Source organism: Canis aureus, chromosome 2 (genome assembly GCF_053574225.1).
Source record: "Canis aureus isolate CA01 chromosome 2, VMU_Caureus_v.1.0, whole genome shotgun sequence".
NCBI lineage: Eukaryota > Metazoa > Chordata > Mammalia > Carnivora > Canidae > Canis > Canis aureus.
In genome coordinates this window covers 59,081,379-59,099,303 of record NC_135612.1, presented here as the reverse complement: position 1 = coordinate 59,099,303, position 17,925 = coordinate 59,081,379, and the positions used below count along the sequence as shown (strand labels likewise).

Below are 17,925 nucleotides of genomic sequence, written 5' to 3'. Positions count from 1 at the left end.
GTAGCTTTATACTAAGTCTTGAAGTCAGGTATGTCAGTTCTCCAGCTTTGTTCTTCTCTTTCAATATCATGTTGGCTATCTTGGGTCTTTTGCCTCTCCATGTAAACTTGAGAATCACTTTGTCAGTATCTACAAAATAACTAGCTGGGATTTTGATTAGAATTGCGTTGAATCTGTTGATCAATTTTGGAAGAACTGACATCTTGACAAAATTAAGTCTTCCTACCCATAAACATGGACAGTCTTTCCATTCTTTCATTCATCTGTTTCATAGTATTCCTCACATAGATCTTGCATATATATTGTATGTATATGTGTTTTCTTATATTTATACCTGTTTCATTTTCAAGGGTGCTCATGTAAATATTACTGTGTTTTTAATTTCAAATTCTACTTGTTGTTGGTATATAGGAAAACACTTGGCTTTTGTATATTAACCTTGTATCCTACAATGGGACTGTACTTACCTAATTTCAGGGGTTTTTGTTTATTCTTTCAGAGTTTTTACATAGATGATCATGTCATCTTGAATAAAAACAATTTTGTCTTTCTTCCCATTTTATGTACCTTTAATTTCTTTTTCTTACCTTATTATATTAGCAAGGATTTCTGGTACAGTGTTGAAAAGGAATGTCCCTGCCCTGTACCTGATCCTACCTGATCCCTGTACCTGAAACTTTGAGTTTCTTACCATGAAATATGACGTTGGCTGTAGGATTTTTGTAGAGAGTTTTTATTAATTTGAGAAAGTTCCCTCTATTCCTAGTTTACTGAGAGTTTTTATCATGAACAGGTGTTGCATTTTGTCAAATGCTTTTTCTGTGTCGATATGAACCTATTATGTGATTTTAAAAAAATTTTTAGCATTTTGATATGATGGATTACATTCATCTTTCAAATGTTGAATTAGCCTTGCATAGCTAGGATAAATCCCACTTGTTTGTGGGGTATAATTATTTTCATATATTGTTGGATTCGACTTGCTTATATTTTCTTGAGGATTTTTGTATCTGTTCATGAGAGACATTGGTCTGTAGTTTTCTTGCAATGCCTTTTGTGATTTTGGTATTATTAGGGGAATCCCGGCCTCATAGAATGAGTCAGGAAGTATTCCCTCTGCTTCTATCATCTGAAAGAGATTGGACAGGATTGGTGTAATTTCTTCCCTAAATGTTAGGTAGAATTCACCAGTGGATCCATCTGGGTCTGGTGCTTTCTGTTTTTGGAAGGTTATTATTATTTCAGTATTTTTAATAGATATAGGATTATTCAGATCATCTTTTTTTTTTCCTCATGTAATTTTTGGCAGATTGTGTCTTTCAAGGAATTGGTCCATTTCATCTAAGTTACCACATTTATGGACAGAATTGTTTATAGTATTTCTTTATTATCTTTTTAATTTCCATAGGATCTATAATGATGTCACCTGTTTCATTTCTGATATTAGTGCTTTGTGTTTTCTCTCTCTTTTTCTTAGCCTGGCTAGAAGCTTATTGAATTGATTGATCTTTCCAAAGGACCAGCTTTTGTGTCTATTAATTTTATGTTGACAATTTCATTGGTTTCTGTTCTAATTATTATTTTCTTATTTTTGAATATAATTTGTCCTTTTTTTTAGCTTCTTAAGTGGAAACATAGATTATTGATTTTAGATCTTTCTTTCTTCCTACTATGTGCATTCAGTGCTATACACTTACCTCTGAGCACTGCTTTGGCTGCATCCCACAACCTTTGATAAGTTGCATTTTCATTTTCATTTAGTTTAAAACATTTTAAAGTATCTCTTGAGATTTCTTCTTTGACCTGTGTGTTTTTATTATTTATTTATTTATTTATTTATTTATTTATTTATTTATTTATTTATGATAGGCACACAGTGAGAGAGAGAGAGGCAGAGACACAGGCAGAGGGAGAAGCAGGCTCCATGCACCGGGAGCCCGACGTGGGATTCGATCCCGGGTCTCCAGGATCGCGCCCTGGGCCAAAGGCAGGCACCAAACCGCTGCGCCACCCAGGGATCCCCCTGACCTGTGTGTTTTTAGAAGTACATTGTTTATTCTCCATGTATTTTGGGGTTTTCGTTATGTTTCTCTTAGCGATTTCTAGTTCAATCCCCCTGTGTTCTGAAGACAGGCATAGGATTTCTATTCTGTGAAATTTGTTGGGCTGTGTTTTGTGGCCCGGAATGTGGTCTGTCTTGGTGAGTGTTTTGTATGAGCTCGAGAGAAATGTGCATTCTGCTGTTGCTGGACAAAGTTGTCTACACATCCGTTATATCCAGTTGACTGATAGTTGTTTAGTTCAGCTAAGCCCTTACTGATTTTCTGCTGCTGGGTCCTTCCAGTTCTGACAGAAGATGCTGACGTGTCACACTATGGTAGTTGGTCCTTCTGTTTGTCCCACAGTTTTGTCAACACTGTGGTGTTGGGGCATATGCACTGAGGATTGCTGTATGCCACCTTTATCCTTCATGACTTCCCTTACTTTGAAGTCTGCTCTGAGATTCACACAGCTGCTCCTGCTTGCTTTTGATGAGTGTGGTTGGCACAGTGTGTTTTTCTCCTTTTATTTTTCATCTATATGTATGTGTATTTAAAGCGGGTTTCTGGAGACAGCATGCAGTTGGGCCCTGCGTTTTGATCTGCTCTGACCACCCCTGTTAACTGCTGCGTGTGGGCCATTGGCATTCATGGTGATTCTTGATGCAGTTGTATTAATATGTTTGTTTCTGTTTTCTGTTTGTTGCCCTTGTCATCTGTTCCTGGTATTTGTCTCTTACTCTTTTTTCTGCCTCCTGTAGTTTTATGTTCTTTTATTTTTTAAGTGATCTCTGTGCCCAACATGGGGCTCAACATTGTGACCCTGTGATCAAGAGTCGTGTGCTCCAGCGACAGAGCCAGCTGGGTGCCCCTGCCTCTGTGGTTTTCATTGACCATTTTACATGGTTTCATTTTTTTTCTCCCTCCTTATTAGCATATTCAGTTATACTTCTTTTTTAGCTTTTTTAGCAGTTGCTCTGGAGTTTGTAACACACATTTACCACTAATCCAAGTTCACTTTAAAAATCAAACTGTGCTGGGGATCCCTGGGTGGCTCAGTGGTTTAGCACCTGCTTTGGCCCAGGTGTGATCCTGGGGTTCCGGGATCGAGTCCCACATTGGGCTCCCTGCATGGAGCCTGCTTCTTCCTCTGCCTGTGTCTCTGCCTCTCTCTCTCTTTCATTAATAAATAAATAAAATCCTAAAGCAACAACAACAACAAAAAAAACCATACTGTGCTGCTCTACAGGTGGGTGGGAACCTTGTAATAGCAAAGTCATCACAGCTTCTGCCTCCGTATCGCTGTTGTCATGTAAGTGAGGGGGTGCATGGGAGTGTATGTCGTGTTCATGTGGGGGAGTGCGGGAGTGTGTGTTGTGTGTGTGTGGGGAGCGTGGGAGTGTGTGTCATGTGATAGGGAGCACGTGTCATCTACCCATGGGGTGCACGGGAGCATGTACACAGTGCACGCACATAAGCAAACACGTCATTGACATTACTTCGAACAAGCTGTTACCTGTTATATCAGGCAAAAACGAGAAATCTGTATTTTACTAACCCTTCCTGTGTTCCAGATTCGTCCTTTCTTCTTGGTGGATCTATCTGACCTGGGTCATCATCTTCTTTCTAAAGAACTTATCACTCTTGCAGGTCTGCTACCAACCAGCTCCCTCCCTGTTTATCTGCGGAAGCCTCTTTCTCCTTCACTCTTGAAGGCTGCAGAGTACAGGGTTCCCCCGTGCTGGTTTCTCTCTGCACACATCTTGTACAGTTTCCGAGAAGACGCTGATGCAGCTCTTATCTTTGTTCCTCTGGAGGTCAGGTGTTTATTTTCCTCGGACTTCCTTCCAGATTTATTCTTCACCTTCGATTTTTCTGTAATTAGGAGATGGTGTGCTAGGTTATGAGGTTTTGAGCCTCTATTTTGCTTGGTCTCTCTGAGCTTCATGGAGCTGTGGTTTGGTGCCTGACGTCACTTTTGAAAAATACCCTCCTTGATTTGAATATGTATCCCTCTCCTCTTCATCTCCTCCTGGTGCAGATGGATGGTGCGTGTTCGGTATTTGTCACTCACTCCTTGGATGGTCTATTCTTTCTCTCCACTTCCGCTGACACAGTTTGTCAGTTGTGCTCTTTGGTGCTGGAAGATTCTGCGGATGTGCCCTCCAGCTCACAGTCTTTCCTCAGCTATGTCTATTTTAATGACAAGCCCAGCAGGGGTGCTTCTCATTTCTCTTCTTTTAATTTCTGTCATTTTTTGGGGGGGGTTCTCTCTTGGGGTCTTCGTCTCTCTGTTTACATTGCCCATCTGACCTTGCATACTGGATGCTGTATCCTTAGAGCTCTTAGCATATTAACGAGAGTCATTTTACATTCCTGGTCTGATAATTCCCACATCTCTGCCTCGTCTGGATCTGCTGCTTTCTCGCTCTCCACATCATGTTGTTTTGCCTTGTTCCTTTTTCTAGACAGCTGGACAGGACATACCGGGAGAAGGAATGCTATAGGCTGGCCCCTGAGGAGGTGGTGGGGAGGGCCTCGGGTTCTGTGGTCCTGTGACTAGTGAAGACCCACAAGGGTTTCTCCATCTCTTCCCTTCCCCGTAGGCAGGACAGCAGGAGGGACCAGAGTTGGGGGTCCCCACACCCAGGTCAGTGGGGCTCTGCTATCACCCCAGCAGGGTGGGCTCTGGCTAACCAGGTCCTCCGAGGGCACAACCTTGTTAACAGCAGGGTGCTCTGGAGAATTTAAAACTGCTCCCTTCCTGTCTCCCTGCCAGAAGCCTGAAGGGACTTTCCCCCAAATTCTCTGGCAGAGCCTATTGGAACTCCTGGAGGAAACCTCACAGCACCTTGGGGGCTGGTGCCCTTGGAGGGGTCTACACGAGCCTCCAGCGACTGCCTGTTACAGGTTGGGGTCCTGCTCTGGTGCCAGGGTGCTGCTGAGTCTCCCCTGTAGGAAGCCAGGCCTCCCATGCTTGCTGCCTGTCACTCCCGTATGGGGGCAGCGCTTTGCCCCATGTCCCCTGTCCCTTGAGGATCCGAGGGGATGTGTTGTCTTTCCGAAGTTCAGCTCTCTACTTGCCTTTGGGATTGAGGGGCTACTTCCAAGCTCCTCATTGTGGGACAGGAACCTGAATGCCCTGCTGCCTCCTTCCTGCTGAGCTGGGGGAGCTCTGGAGTCAAGGTGTTTCTCCTCCTCTTTGGAGCAACCCTCTATGGTGGCAGCCGTGGAGCCCTAGGGACTCGGCTCAGTGTAGATGGTGCTGTGGGGTGGCTGGAGGTCCCTGATTTCCCGCGGGGCACCTGGGCCACATGCAGTTGGTGGCTGCGGGGACCGTGCATGTGTGGGGACATGTTTTTTTCACACGGCGGCCCCATCCTTCCTTCACCTTTATGGTGGGATTCAGACTCCCCCGTGTGTTGTCAGTTGTTAAAATATAGCCACAGTTTGCACAGAAGCTGAATGGGGTGTGGCAGGGCACCTGGCCCTCAGGGGACTCGCCCTTGATTGTCCAGCCATCTGCTGCACATCCTGCTCTTTTCTGCCTGTGCTGTCATCCCGCATTGGGAGCGTCCCTGGCCCTCTTCCACCTGCAGGGGTCTCCGTGGTCTGTAGTCTGTCCTGTAGGCCCCCGTGTCCCCATGTTCTGACTCCCAGAACCACTGTGTGTGGCCACGAGATCCTTGCTCCACCAGGATCTTCATGCACTGGGGGTTCTCTGCTGATGCCCTGACCAGCTTGTCCACTCATCCAGCACCTGGGCAGGTGCAGGGGCCGGGGCTCCGTGCTCCAGGAGATGTTTGGGAGCTGCTGAGACACTGTCTCTCTGTATTACAGGCTAAGTAGTTGAGGTTAGAGCAGGAAGGTGACTCAGGTCATAGCAGGCATGCGGCAGGGCACTCAGGGTCCCCTGGTTGGAGCTAGGGGTGTCCCTACCCTTACCCCACTGCCCATTATAAGAACATAATTGGGAAACTGTTGATATGCCAGATTTTCATACCTGACTCAGCTAAGAGTTAAAGTGGAGCACAGGGGCAATGGATCTGTCCCCCGGGTGCTTCCGTGTCCTTGACTGTGGGTGGTTGTGTCTAGGAAAGTATGCACACGTCTCCTGCTCATGATGATGACACTCGGCGAGTTGTCAGTGGGGGCTGCCATTTGCCGCTTGCACCTCTGTGAGGTGGCCTTGCGAGAGCCATACAGCCCGAGCGAGCGTGGTCCCCACTCTATGACAGCTAGTGTGGGCAGGTTTCTTCACATCCTATGCATCTGTTCTCGACTGGGAATCAGGGTGGTGATCACATATCCTGGGAGCCCAGGCAGGCAGCGTGGGGTGCTGCGTCCGAGCTGCCCTTGGGGAGCCCTGGACACGGCCACACCCGTGCTGTCATCAGGGAAACAAACAACAGAGCTGTTGTCTGTGGAAACCCTCTTGGAGAACCCTAGTGCTCACTTCCTGGCCCGTGGATCTTGGGTTCATGTGTTGTCTTCTTACTTATGTGAAGGTTTAGGTGGGATGCTTTGGGCACGGGAAGCTCCTTCAGCAACTGTGGATAGTGCAGCAGTGTTCCGGTTATGAACTGACAGCTCAGAAATGATGTGTTTGCATAAATTTGAAATAGTGTCTCGTTTAGGTGCAGTCAGGCCTCAGGTAGTCAGGTCATACTCTGCTGTGCTTTCACCCTGCACCCCTGCCCCCGGCGCCCCAGGGAAACACGTTTTCGATCCCGCGCATGATGCACACGAGCCCGTCGTGCTCCTGCCAGCCTCTCCCCTCCTAGTGGTTTGCTCCTCGCCAGCCACACCTGTGTCCCTGTTGTCCTGTCAGCAAAACATGGAGGAAGCCCATCTGGACCAAAAGGAATTGTCCTTTTTTCTGTGAAAAATAAGTTGAGCACTTGGGGGAAATTTGATAAAAGCAAGTCACTGAAAGTCACTGTGAGGTTGTAGGTATGTGCTTGGGGAAAAGTTGAGAACAACCTGTGGACCTTGTACATGGATGAAACAGGTTTGGACGAGTGAGCTGATGTCTGGTGGGTGCAGTTCACCCGGGAGGAATGCCAGGGAGCGCGGTTGGCAGCCTCGGCTCGAGGACGAGGTGTTGGCAGCACAGGTACTGACACCTGTAGAGGCACCTGTGTCTGTGTTCAGTTATTCTGAGATGGTTTCCTGCTTTTACCAAGCTTTCCATTAATCCACCAGCAGTCCAGGTCGCTTTGGGTCAGAGAATTGTCCTCCTGAGAGGTTCAGGCTGGTCTGCATGCACTTGGGTTGTGGGCAGGCGTGTGTGAGCGAGACGGGGGGTGCGTGGGAGTTGTGTGTGGGCTACCACGGTGCTGCAGGTGGTGTGACCACCATGAGCAGTGTCCCACGGCTCTGCTGGCATGGACGCTGGGTCTGCTGATGGGTTCTGAGTTCTGCCTGCTGTGTGACTGGCAGCTCCCAGGTCCTGCTGTCCCTCCTGTACAGCTGGTCCCACCCCAGCCGCTGCTCTCTATGGCCAGCCTGGGCTTGGGAATCATGGCCCTGCCGCTTGTCAGCTGTGTGGTGCTGAGCCAGTGACCAAACCTCTCTGGGCTTGACATTCCCCATTAGTAAACAGGTGTGTGTGTGTGCACATGTGTGTATGTGCCCTCCCGCTGGTGGGTGTGAGGCCCGGCTCAGTGTCTGTACTCCTTGTGAGTACTCAGGACGTGGTGGCAAAGGGAGCTGGTCCTGCAGACATGGCCATTGCTCTCATGACAGTGTCTGCTGAGCCAGTGGGTGTGGTGCAGGTGGTGGCCAAGGAGACCAAGCTAGCTGGGAGCGCATGCCTGTCCTGCCAGGCCCTGCCCTGACCCTTTGGTCTCACTTCCTGCTTGAGCCTTGGACCTGGTGGGAATAGTGACTTGTGTGCGCGGCTAGCCATCCTGGAGGGATGTTTCCGTTTTTTGCCAGCTGGAACTCTGCATGCAGAGGTTCGATGCATCTGCGGAGGCCATTCCCAGAGCTGTGACATGTTTATTTGGGGTTTTCCTTGCGGGCACAGCTCTGTGCAGGAAAGACAAAGTGCTAAAGCCTCAGTACAGGACTTGGAAAAACTGCTAAAACTCTTCAGTTTTTAATGGATGTTACAATGTGGGGTGCACTGTTTGTAGGGTGGGGGCTGACAGCCCTCGTGGAGTGTGAGGGCCTGCTCAGTATGCCCGTCCAGCAGCTCTCTTGACCTCAGCCATCCCTGCACTCTATGTCCAGGGCCATGCATCACAAGGGCCAGAGCCTTGTGATGTCACGCCACCAAAACTGCTATAGGCCATTAGGCCTGGCCAGAAAGTGTGGTCAGTTACCTGGAGTGCCCGAGATGACCTCAGGGGATGTCAGTGCCTCGTCCAGGGGTGTAACTGCCCATGTTTCCTGTTGTATTTAGAGTTGGGAGCTGGGAGGGGTACCTTGTCTGCATCGTTTGCAGGTACTGGACCCTTCCATCGCAGGGACCCTACTCTCAGTGACCCGAATCCCTTCTTCCCACGCCTCAAGCCTTTCAGAGGCTCATCATCACCATCAGCTGAAGGCCATGTTGTAAACATGGGTTTGGAGGTCCAGTGGGCTCATTACTGTCGCTGGGCTGCTAGGCTGCTTTCCATTCTACAGACACAGGTGCCCCCCACCCCCCTGCCTCAGGCCGTCCCCCTACTGGGTGCGTTCTCTCTCCTAGGAGTCCCAGCCATACCTCAGGGCAGCCTCACTCTGCCCCCACCCTGAGCTTCTCCTCCACAGCTGTCCTACTACTGGTCAACCTTATGTTCCTCCACATCCAGGCCTGTGGCCTACCTCCTGCTAGAGCCCGTATGTCCCCAGCACCTCACGCAGCCCTGGGCATGTGTGGGGTGCCCCAGCCTGGTTGGGGAAGGACTCACAAGTGACAGGACCCAGGACCCTCCAGGGGCAGAAGTGCTTGGTCCCTGCACCTGTCCTGCTCCATGTGAGCGGCCATCTGCCCCAGGGCTGGCAGGTGCTCTGGGGGCCATCGCTGTGCTTGGCCTCCTGGGACAGGGTTTGCTTCGCATGTGCGTCTGTCACTTTTTTTAAGATTTTATTTATTTATTCATGGGACACAGAAAGGCAGAGACACAGGCAGAAGGAGAAGCAGGCTCCCTGTGGGGAGCCTGATATTGGACTTGATCCCAGGACTCCAGGGTCATGCCCTGAGCCCAAGGCAGACTCTCAACCACTGTGTTTCCCAGTGTCCCCCATACAGGGTGGGGCTGAGGTGCCTGCAGGTCAGAGCTGGCCGCTCGTGGCCCTTGGGAAGGGCAGTGGCGGGTGGGGTGTCACGCATGAGGCCATGAGTGCAATTATGGGCCAAGCCAGTGATCACTGCCCACCCGCCTTGGTGTGCTGAGGCATGATAGGGGAGGCTCTGCAGGACGACGGGTCTTCACTTAGGTCTTAGCACACGGAGGGGCTGCAGAGGGAAAGGTGGGTGTGCGGCCCTGACCACAGGTTTCCCTGAGTCGCCAAGTCTGCATGGCCAGGAGCTCAGGTGCTGGGTGCCAGGGGAGGTGGGGGCCCGGGGCGGAGGGGTGGGTGCAGGTGTCGGGCTGTGGGGAACTGGTGGGGCCGCACCTGCCTGGGCATTCGTCAATGACACGATCTTTACTTCGAGCGGGTTTTGAGTGTTGAACGTGGCTGAGATGAGTATGGACACAGAAGTAGGGCAGAATTATTTGTCCACGTTAGGTGGATGGGCACGCGGCAGAGGGCCTTTTCCACTCTGTCGGCAGTGAAGCTGCTTTAACCATAGATGTGACATCCCAGACTTGCAAGCTGGCCCAACTGTGCACTGTAATGAGAAGGGGTTTTTCACAGCCCGTGGCTCTTCGCTCTGGCTGCTGCAGCAAATCGCCGCACAGCAGAGCCGGGGAGCGACCTGAGTTCTCCTCTGTACTTAGAGCCCGAAGTCCAAAATCAGTCCCAGGGACTAATGTTAGGGTATCAACCAGATGCTTCTGGAGCCCTGGGGCTGTGATGCTTGCACACCGGCCTGCCCCTGAGGACACGGTGATGCTCCCCATCTTGAGGCCCTAAATCTCCTCCACAGGCCCTTTCCAATTATTTCTGCATTTTTACCATTTTAGACAGTGTGTCTGCATCCTTGTGAGACTATATCTGAAGAGCTCATTGTTGCTGGGGGATGGCTGTGGCCTATCAGAGGGGCTGCGCCCTACTGGTGACCCCAGCATGGCCTGTGTTGGTCACACATCATAAACGTGTGTGGAGAAACTGATATGAAATACATACGTTTGGAAGCAGCTGTTCTTGTATAGATGGCTGGCGTTTACAGACACTTGGGGCCGAATGTGTGGTTCTGAAGTTGCCGTCGGCTGCCTACTAGCCTCTCACTGTCTGTTTAGGTCTATCATTGAAGCAAAGAGTGGCACAGTGCTTAGGGGCACGGAGGTCTGGCTCAGGTTTGTCACTCGAGTGGGTCTTGGAGGAGCGAGCATGGTCTGAGAAGGGCCCCGAGCCTCTGCCAGGAGGGTCCCGTTTAAACAGCCGCGAGCTCAGTGGTGTGCGTGGAGTGGGCGGGATGTGAGGCTTGAGGACGGTGTGCTCAGTGGCCTCCGTCCCTGCAGAAGCTCTGAGCCAGTGATGGGCTCCGTGGTGTTTCACTTACTGAGTTTTTGCTTTGAGTCTGCTTCCTCACCTGGGGCTTGGCACGTGGTGCCTCCTTGCGGAGCAGAGGGCGAGCTCCGCTTTGTGCAAGCAGCCTGGCCATGGGGCAGAAGTGGGGAAACTCCTAAGTTGTGTAAACAGCTGTTCCTGGCAGCATCCCCGTCTGCTCTTCTCAGCTCTTGGTTCCTTCCTGCACTCACCCCTTTGAGAACCAGGGCGGAGAGCTGGTGACACCTCCAGCCCGCAGTGCCGTGTGTGAGTGGCAGCTGGAGCCGCCGTGGGGGCCGCGTGCCTGTGCACAGCCACCTAAGCAGCCGGCGTGCCAAAGAAGTGTATCAGGCATGTGTGGGCGTGTCCTTTTCTTCCCGAGCAGCTGTTTGCACAGCTTCCTGCACAACTGCCATCCTTGTAAAACACCCTGCTTGTTGCGTGCTAGCGGGCATCTGCGAGGACACGCCACAGTCACCAGTGGGAGAGACTTTCGGGGACGGGCAGCATGTGGATGGTGCCGTACGCCATCCGTCTGCCAGCCCCCGTGTGGCCCCAAGTACACGCACCAAGAACTCACGGGCAGGTGTAAGTCCAGGCCCCCAGGGCTCTGCAGGAGGCAGTGGTGGGAACCTAACCAACCTAACGGTATTAATAGTTTCCCTGCAGTCTTCTGTCTAGAGCACTTTAATATGGTTCAAATCAGGTGAAAACAATGTGCTTCGTGAACCCACCAGTGTTGAGAAAGGACCGCTGTTGGTGAGGCTGTCATTGGTCTGCCTCCCACAGCCTCACTCTGTTCCCCGCTGCTTGTCCACCTCAGGGAATCCCACATGGTGCACGTTTCTCCCTCCCCTTGGCTTTAACCACCTCATCGAGGTGTAATCACCTGCAGGAAACTCAAGTGTGTTAGGTGTTCAGGCCTATGAATTTCCAAAACCATTCATGGTCGTGTAGACACCTCCATGATGGAGATGTCGGGCGTTTCCATCCCCCTGTGGCCACCCCTGGTCTGCCTGCTGTTGCTGTGTGAACAGGGTAGTGCTGTGTGTGGTCTCATGCTTGTCTTCTTGAGAAAAAGCGCCATCTTTGTGGGCTCCTCTACATGTCTTATGGTTCATCCCTCTCATTGCCGAATAGCGTCCAGTACACATGGACACGTCATAGCTGGGCCACCCACTCACTGGGGATGCGTTTGTGGCTGTGAAGAATCAGGCAGCTGTGACTGGCCACTGGCAGACCCCGCATGCACACACATCTTCTCATTTCTGCGGGTAAACCCCTCACTTGGGGTTGACTACTGGCTGCTCCACTGCACGGGTTAAGCAGTGGGGCCATCGTGCTCCTGCCACAGGCCGCACACCCGCCTCATTGCCTTGGCTTCCCGGAGGTGGCGAGGTCCTGCATCCCAGTGTTCATAGTCTTACCACACGTGTGGGTACAGCCTCTCTTACCAGTATTACCTCAAAGATTTGAAATGCTGTCATGTCACACACATCATTTTTCTATTTTCTTCTTTCATTCAGCATCTCAAAACCCTGATCCCCATGACACGACTGTGCCAGCCTGTCCCTAGGGATAGGAACGTGTCTTGGCCTCTGTGGCTCCCGAGCACCTGGCGGGAGGTGGGCACTTGGTGGGCACTGGGTGGTGGGCCACCACGTCCACCTGGTCCGGGTGCGAATGCTGCAGCGGTGGGTGCTGCCCTCTGTGCCCTCATGCCGATGCCCAGGGTTTTGTTTGGGACATGCTGGGTCTTGAAGTGGCCTTCCCTTCACCTAAACTGGGTATTGCCAAATGTCCCCCGTGTGACTCCTGCGAGCAGTGCCAGCTGGTGTCCCCTCCATCCACTTCCTCCCCAATATTTGATGTTATCATAACTGTTAATTTTTGCCAGAGCTATTTATGTGAAATTACATTTTATCTTACAGCTTTTTAAAGAACTCGTTTCATTTCTCCTAACAGAAATTCAATGTCGTCTTTCCGTCCTGGGAGAGGACATGGCGACAGTCGGAAGAGTGTGTTTTATACCAACGAGGACTGGGAGCTTTTAGACCCGAACCCCAAGGAGCTGGAGGAGTCGATGGCACAAGAAGAGCGGAAGAAGCCAGCCCTTGAAGGAAGCAGAGGTATGGACATGGGGACATGCTTCCTGTCGCCCATCCTTCTCTCTGTGGCCCTTGCGGTGCCTGAGACCCCAAGGTACCAGGCTTTTCTGGAAGCAGGAGGCCCGTTGGGGATTCACATCCTCTCTGTTGGGGATGAGCCCCAAGGGCCTGCAGAGTGACTGTCCGGTCCTGTGGCTCTTAAAGCCTCTTGGGACATAGAGCATCCAGACATCATGGTACTCTTTGTGGATAGATCGATTTTTTTTTTTTTTTTTAAAGAAACCTTTTATTTACAGAAACCTGTAAGGAACATGAAAGTAGAACAGTGAGGTTGGGGTCCTGGTGGAGCCTGTGTTCACTGTCCGTGGGGTCGTACATTCTAGACATCTGTCTGTTGCATCTCAATATTTTATTTTAGATCTATCTCTAAGAGATAACAACTCATTTTAAATTATGGCAGCGTCATGATTGTACTGAGTGAGAAGCAGTGGTAGTAAATCTAATCTAATCATCTGAGCCCGCACTCTTTCCATAGCTGCGTGCTCATGTCCCCAGTCAGGTGAGGTACTGACAAGGCCTGCAGGCAGGTTTGCTTGCTGATGTGCGTCAGCCTCTTCACCTCTGAACAGCAACCCGTCCTTGTCTTCCCTCTGCCTTGGCACGTGTGTGGCAGGAACAGTTGCCATGCTGAGGAGTCTGAGAATTGTGTTTTTGTGGGTCCCTTCTTGCCCTCATGTGCCCCTTATGTGGTTGCGGGGCCGAGGCCTGCCCAGATTCAGGGCTGACTTAATCAGGACAAGGACACTCTTTGGTGGGTGTTCAGGTCAGGTGCCCCTCATGTCTGGCTCCCTGATATTGAGAGAATCAGGGTTCAAGTGTCATCAGCCCAGCCCCGTCTGTACAAACACTTGTGATGCTTGTCCAGGGACCCGTGAGGGAATATTGATGTTTCAATGTAAAATGACAATCATTTTGAAATCCTGCCTCATGCTTGATTCTCAGGTGGGCTAGCAGGAGGAGGCAGGGCTGTAGGGTATGCTTATTGGGAGGGCATGTGTTAACTACAGAAAGGACTCATCCTGTACCCCAGAGGATGGCCTGACTTGCTGTCCTGGGGAGCTTCCCTGTGCTCGCAGGGTTGTCGTGTGGGAGCCACAGCCCTGTGGGACCCTGGAAAGGGCGCACATGAGCAGGAACGCACCAGAGCAGGGGGACTTGGGTTCTGGAGGATTCACCACGTTAGCCCCAACTTCTGGTAGAGGCTCCAGGAGAGAAATGGAAGGGTGGGTGAGTCGGGTCGGGAAGGAGAGGTCTGCAAGGCTGAGTGGGAGAGGGGGAAGGGGGGGAGGGAGGAGGAAAGTCCCAGACATGCAGCCATAGGGCATACATGGACTCGATCTCTCTGATCCCTGGACCCTGCCCATACCAGCTGCAGGCATCACCACAACCCCATCCTCCATCCCCCATCCTCCGTCCCCCATCCCTGTCCCTCTATCACTCATCCCGCCCCATCTTCTATCCCCCATCCCTGTCCCCCATCCCTGTCCCCCCATCTCCCATACCCTGACCCCCATCCCCATTGGTCATCTTCCCTCCCAGGCAGCCACTGTCCTGAAGTAAGGACAGGAAAGTATCTGCCTGTTTTCCAGCTTTATGGAATCTGTATCATGTGTTCTGTTTCATGTTGCCTCATATTCTAAACATAAATCTGAATCCATCCACAATACTGATGGATTTATTTGGATCCATCAGTGTTTTAAAGACCCATTTTTAAGGTAGAGAATGTAGTTCAAGCGTGTGTTCACAATGAAGAAAATGTACATTCAAGGCGGGGCTTGGCTTTCTCTCCTTACTGAGAAAGACGAGCAGGAGGCGGCCACAGATCCCAAAGTATCTGTGCGTCCCACCCTGGGAACCTGTGTGATGGCAGGCGGGGGCTCTGGGAAGGGCTCTGTGTTTGCAGGAGCTCAGAGCAACTGCGCTCCTCCCTAGCCTATGTCTCTGTCCTCTTTGGTCCAGAAATGGGGAGTTGACGCTGTGAACTGACCGTCTAGGTCTCGAGCGAGCTGTCGTGTGGCCCTGTCCTAAATGTCCGGTCCGTAGCAGGACACTCTGCCTCTTCTCATGCGTCATGGGCAGAAATTGAGCAATCACAGCCAGAACGTTTTCTTTAAAAGGGACCATGTGACACGTCTTATAAGGAAGGATCCAGTGTGGGGTCATCTTTGAGTTTAGGCTCAGTTTTCATAGAGAACGTGCTGGGCTGAGAGGCATCCCCACCCCTGCCTATGCTCTCCACGCCGTGAACACAGGGCATCACAGAGGATGGCAGGTGGGAGGCTGATGTGTGTTACTAGAGTTTCCAGAAGGACGATTTGTCCTGCACTTAGAAAACAAGGTTTGTTTTTATGTAGGAGTCACTGGCTCAGGATTTCCCTTTGATTTGGGACGTATTCCCTACAAAGGAAAGCGCCCATTGAAAGACATGATCGGATCCTACAGAAACCGCCACGTCAGTAGCGAGCCTTCAGCTGAGGGGGTGCAGAGTAGCAGCAGCAAGTCTGCATCCGAGGTGCAGCTGCAGGTCCAGAGCCAGCAAGAGGAGCTGGAGCGGCTGAAGAAGGACCTGTCCAGCCAGAAGGTAACCATCCCTCCTCGCCTGTGTGTCCCCTGCCAGCCTCTCGGGGCCCCTGAGTGTCCTGATCCCCAGAGGAGGATCCCCTGATCCTCCTGAAGCACTTGATGCTGTAGGCCCGCATGCCACTAGGTTACCTGTTCAGAGACACTTAGGTTCCCAGGGGGTGGACCACCAGTGGGTCAGGGGAGGGAGGGTGTCTCGGCCACTGCTTCCACTCCCGCCATGATGTTGGTTCTCTGATCACATGTGGACCCGAGTCTACTTACAGGACAGGAAAGAGTTCCCATGTGGCGTCAGGTTCCTTCTGGGGCCGAGGACACATCGTCATTCAGCAAGTCCAGGCTGATTTGAGGGCTCCTGTGTCCATGCACAGGGGCCGCTGCTGCTGATGGTGCACCTCCGCGGTTTCCTGTTTCCCAGTATTGTTCTCTGCGGGCGGGCTGGCCACAGTGCGTGGTTCTTCCTCTTATGTCTGAGATTCTAAGAGGAAGTTTGGTGCTGATGTGTTTCTTGTCCTGTGTTGGTCCGTGTGGCGTGTCACTGTCTCTGCCTCTCCAGGAGTTGGTGCGGCTGTTGCAGCAGACGGTGCGGTCCTCCCAGTATGACAAGTACTTCGCCAGCAGCCGGCTCTCGGAGGGCATCCCCAAGGATGCGCTGGAGCTGCTACACCGCAAGGATGAGCAGATCCTGGGCCTCAGTGGCCAGCTGGAGCGGCTGTCCCTGGAGAGAGAGAGTCTGCAGCAGGAAGCCAGGACGCTTAAGACCAAGGTGGGCGAGCTCAGTGAGCAGCTGGGGATGCTGGTGGAGACCATCCAGGCCAAGGACGAGGTCATCATGAAGCTGTCGCGTCGGCTCAGCGAGGGCGCGGATGGCACATCCTCCACCTCGGGGGTACCTGGCTCCCCCACCCCTGCCAGCAGGGAGCAGCTGGAGCTGGACAGGCTGAAAGTAAGTGGCACGTGGGCTCTGGCTGCCAGGCAGGTTCAGATACCCTTGCTGGCAGCCCCTCTGGGCATCTGGGGCTGCAGCACCTGCAGAGCTACTGTGCTTCTCTTTAGCAGGTCTAGCAGGACTCACAGGCACATGATGGATAGTTCTGTAAGAAGTGTCCTCAGAAAAGAAAAGTCTGAGTCCAGTGACATTGTGTTGCTCAGAGGGTTTGGGATCCTCCCCCCTGCTCTCAGGCAGCCGAGGCCCCTCTTCTATTCTACACCTAGAGCTCTATCACCCTACGTAGCCCAGGGGACCGTGTACACACTCATGTGCCTATGTCAGCACCGTGCATGGCCTGCCTCAGCACCTGGGTCAGGGAAGCTGAAGGAGCATGGACCCCACACCAGCTGAGGCCCACTCAGAGTTGGGGCCCCTGCGCCCAAGCTGGGGGGTCCTGGGGCTGAGGACAGAGGGTGGCCCTGGGATTGGGGTGGGTGCTGCTGCCTGAACTCAGGGTAATACCTGGTGGGAACCAGCTGGTGGTTGGAGGAGCATAGTGTTTGTGGGAGGTGGGGGCAGCCCCGTGTGTGCGGAGAAGTCTCCATGCCCAGGGGAGAGCAGAAGGGTCATGCCCCTGGCCCTCAGGCCACAGGGAGGTGCTGGGATGGCCCTGACCACCCCAGGTGGGTGTGTGGCTCAGCCCCAGTGTGCTCCCTCACTGAGGAGCCTGCTGCCCTCTTTCTGGTTCTCCTCGAAGGCAAAACACATGGAGGTTATTAGTGAGCACCTACTGCTTGTCTGCTTGTCGCAGTGGATGGCCAAGTGGTGGACATGCAGGGGCCTCAGAGAATTCTAGAACAGAAGTTAACACTGGCTGACAGCACCATTGGGACGTGCACATGGCCTCCCATAGTGATCACTTCTCAGTGCCCATGTGAGGCCAGAAGGATCATTCCTGAGAAAAACCAGAAGAGCAGCAGAACAGCTCCCAACCTCATTTCTCTGTGATTCTACCACAGACGTCTCTGTGGTTGCACAAACCGTCGTGGTCAGTGTGGCTGGGAAGAGTCGGCTCTGCTCATGCCCGCAGCCGAGATGTGCCCCACCTGGACGTTCATTGCATTTGACCGTGGCTTATTTAATGTCACCTGAAATTTATATTTTGCAACTGTGCATATTTTTATGGTGTTTGAGGCCACACTCCCCGCTCCCCCCGACACACACGCACAAGCAGGGCATGTGCAGAGTGAGCAGCTTGCCTCTGGTCTCTGTGACTCCCTTTGGAGACAGTGAGCAGAGTTGATCAGAACTAGACTTCTCCCCCTCGTTCACCCTTTAGTTTTTGCAGCAAATGAGTGGGGTGGTTTTGAATCATTTGGTGATTTTGTGACTTGACTTTTTTCTCCAACTTTTCTCAATTGTTTTTAAAGCCTGTGGTTCTGACATCCCCCCCTGCAGTTGGGTGCAGTGGGGACAGAGCTTATGGAGGTGGTGGTGGGTTGGTGGTTCAGGGGCTGGCATGTGGCTGTGGCTCCTAGTGGCCGGCCACCCCATGGTTTCT

The 17,925-nt window shown here is 52.0% G+C and overlaps 1 protein-coding gene across 1 annotated transcript in view; it reads left to right on the top strand.

Annotated features, from left to right (window-relative positions):
• The window catches only part of TBC1D2B (TBC1 domain family member 2B), a 61,571-nt gene that overhangs the window by 24,257 nt on the left and 19,389 nt on the right, over positions 1-17,925 (top strand). Inside the window, exons 4-6 of the mRNA XM_077858504.1 lie at positions 12,651-12,814; positions 15,208-15,434; positions 15,990-16,379. Of these exons, the coding sequence (XP_077714630.1) occupies positions 12,651-12,814; positions 15,208-15,434; positions 15,990-16,379 (781 nt within the window). The remainder of the gene's footprint in view (positions 1-12,650; positions 12,815-15,207; positions 15,435-15,989; positions 16,380-17,925) is intronic.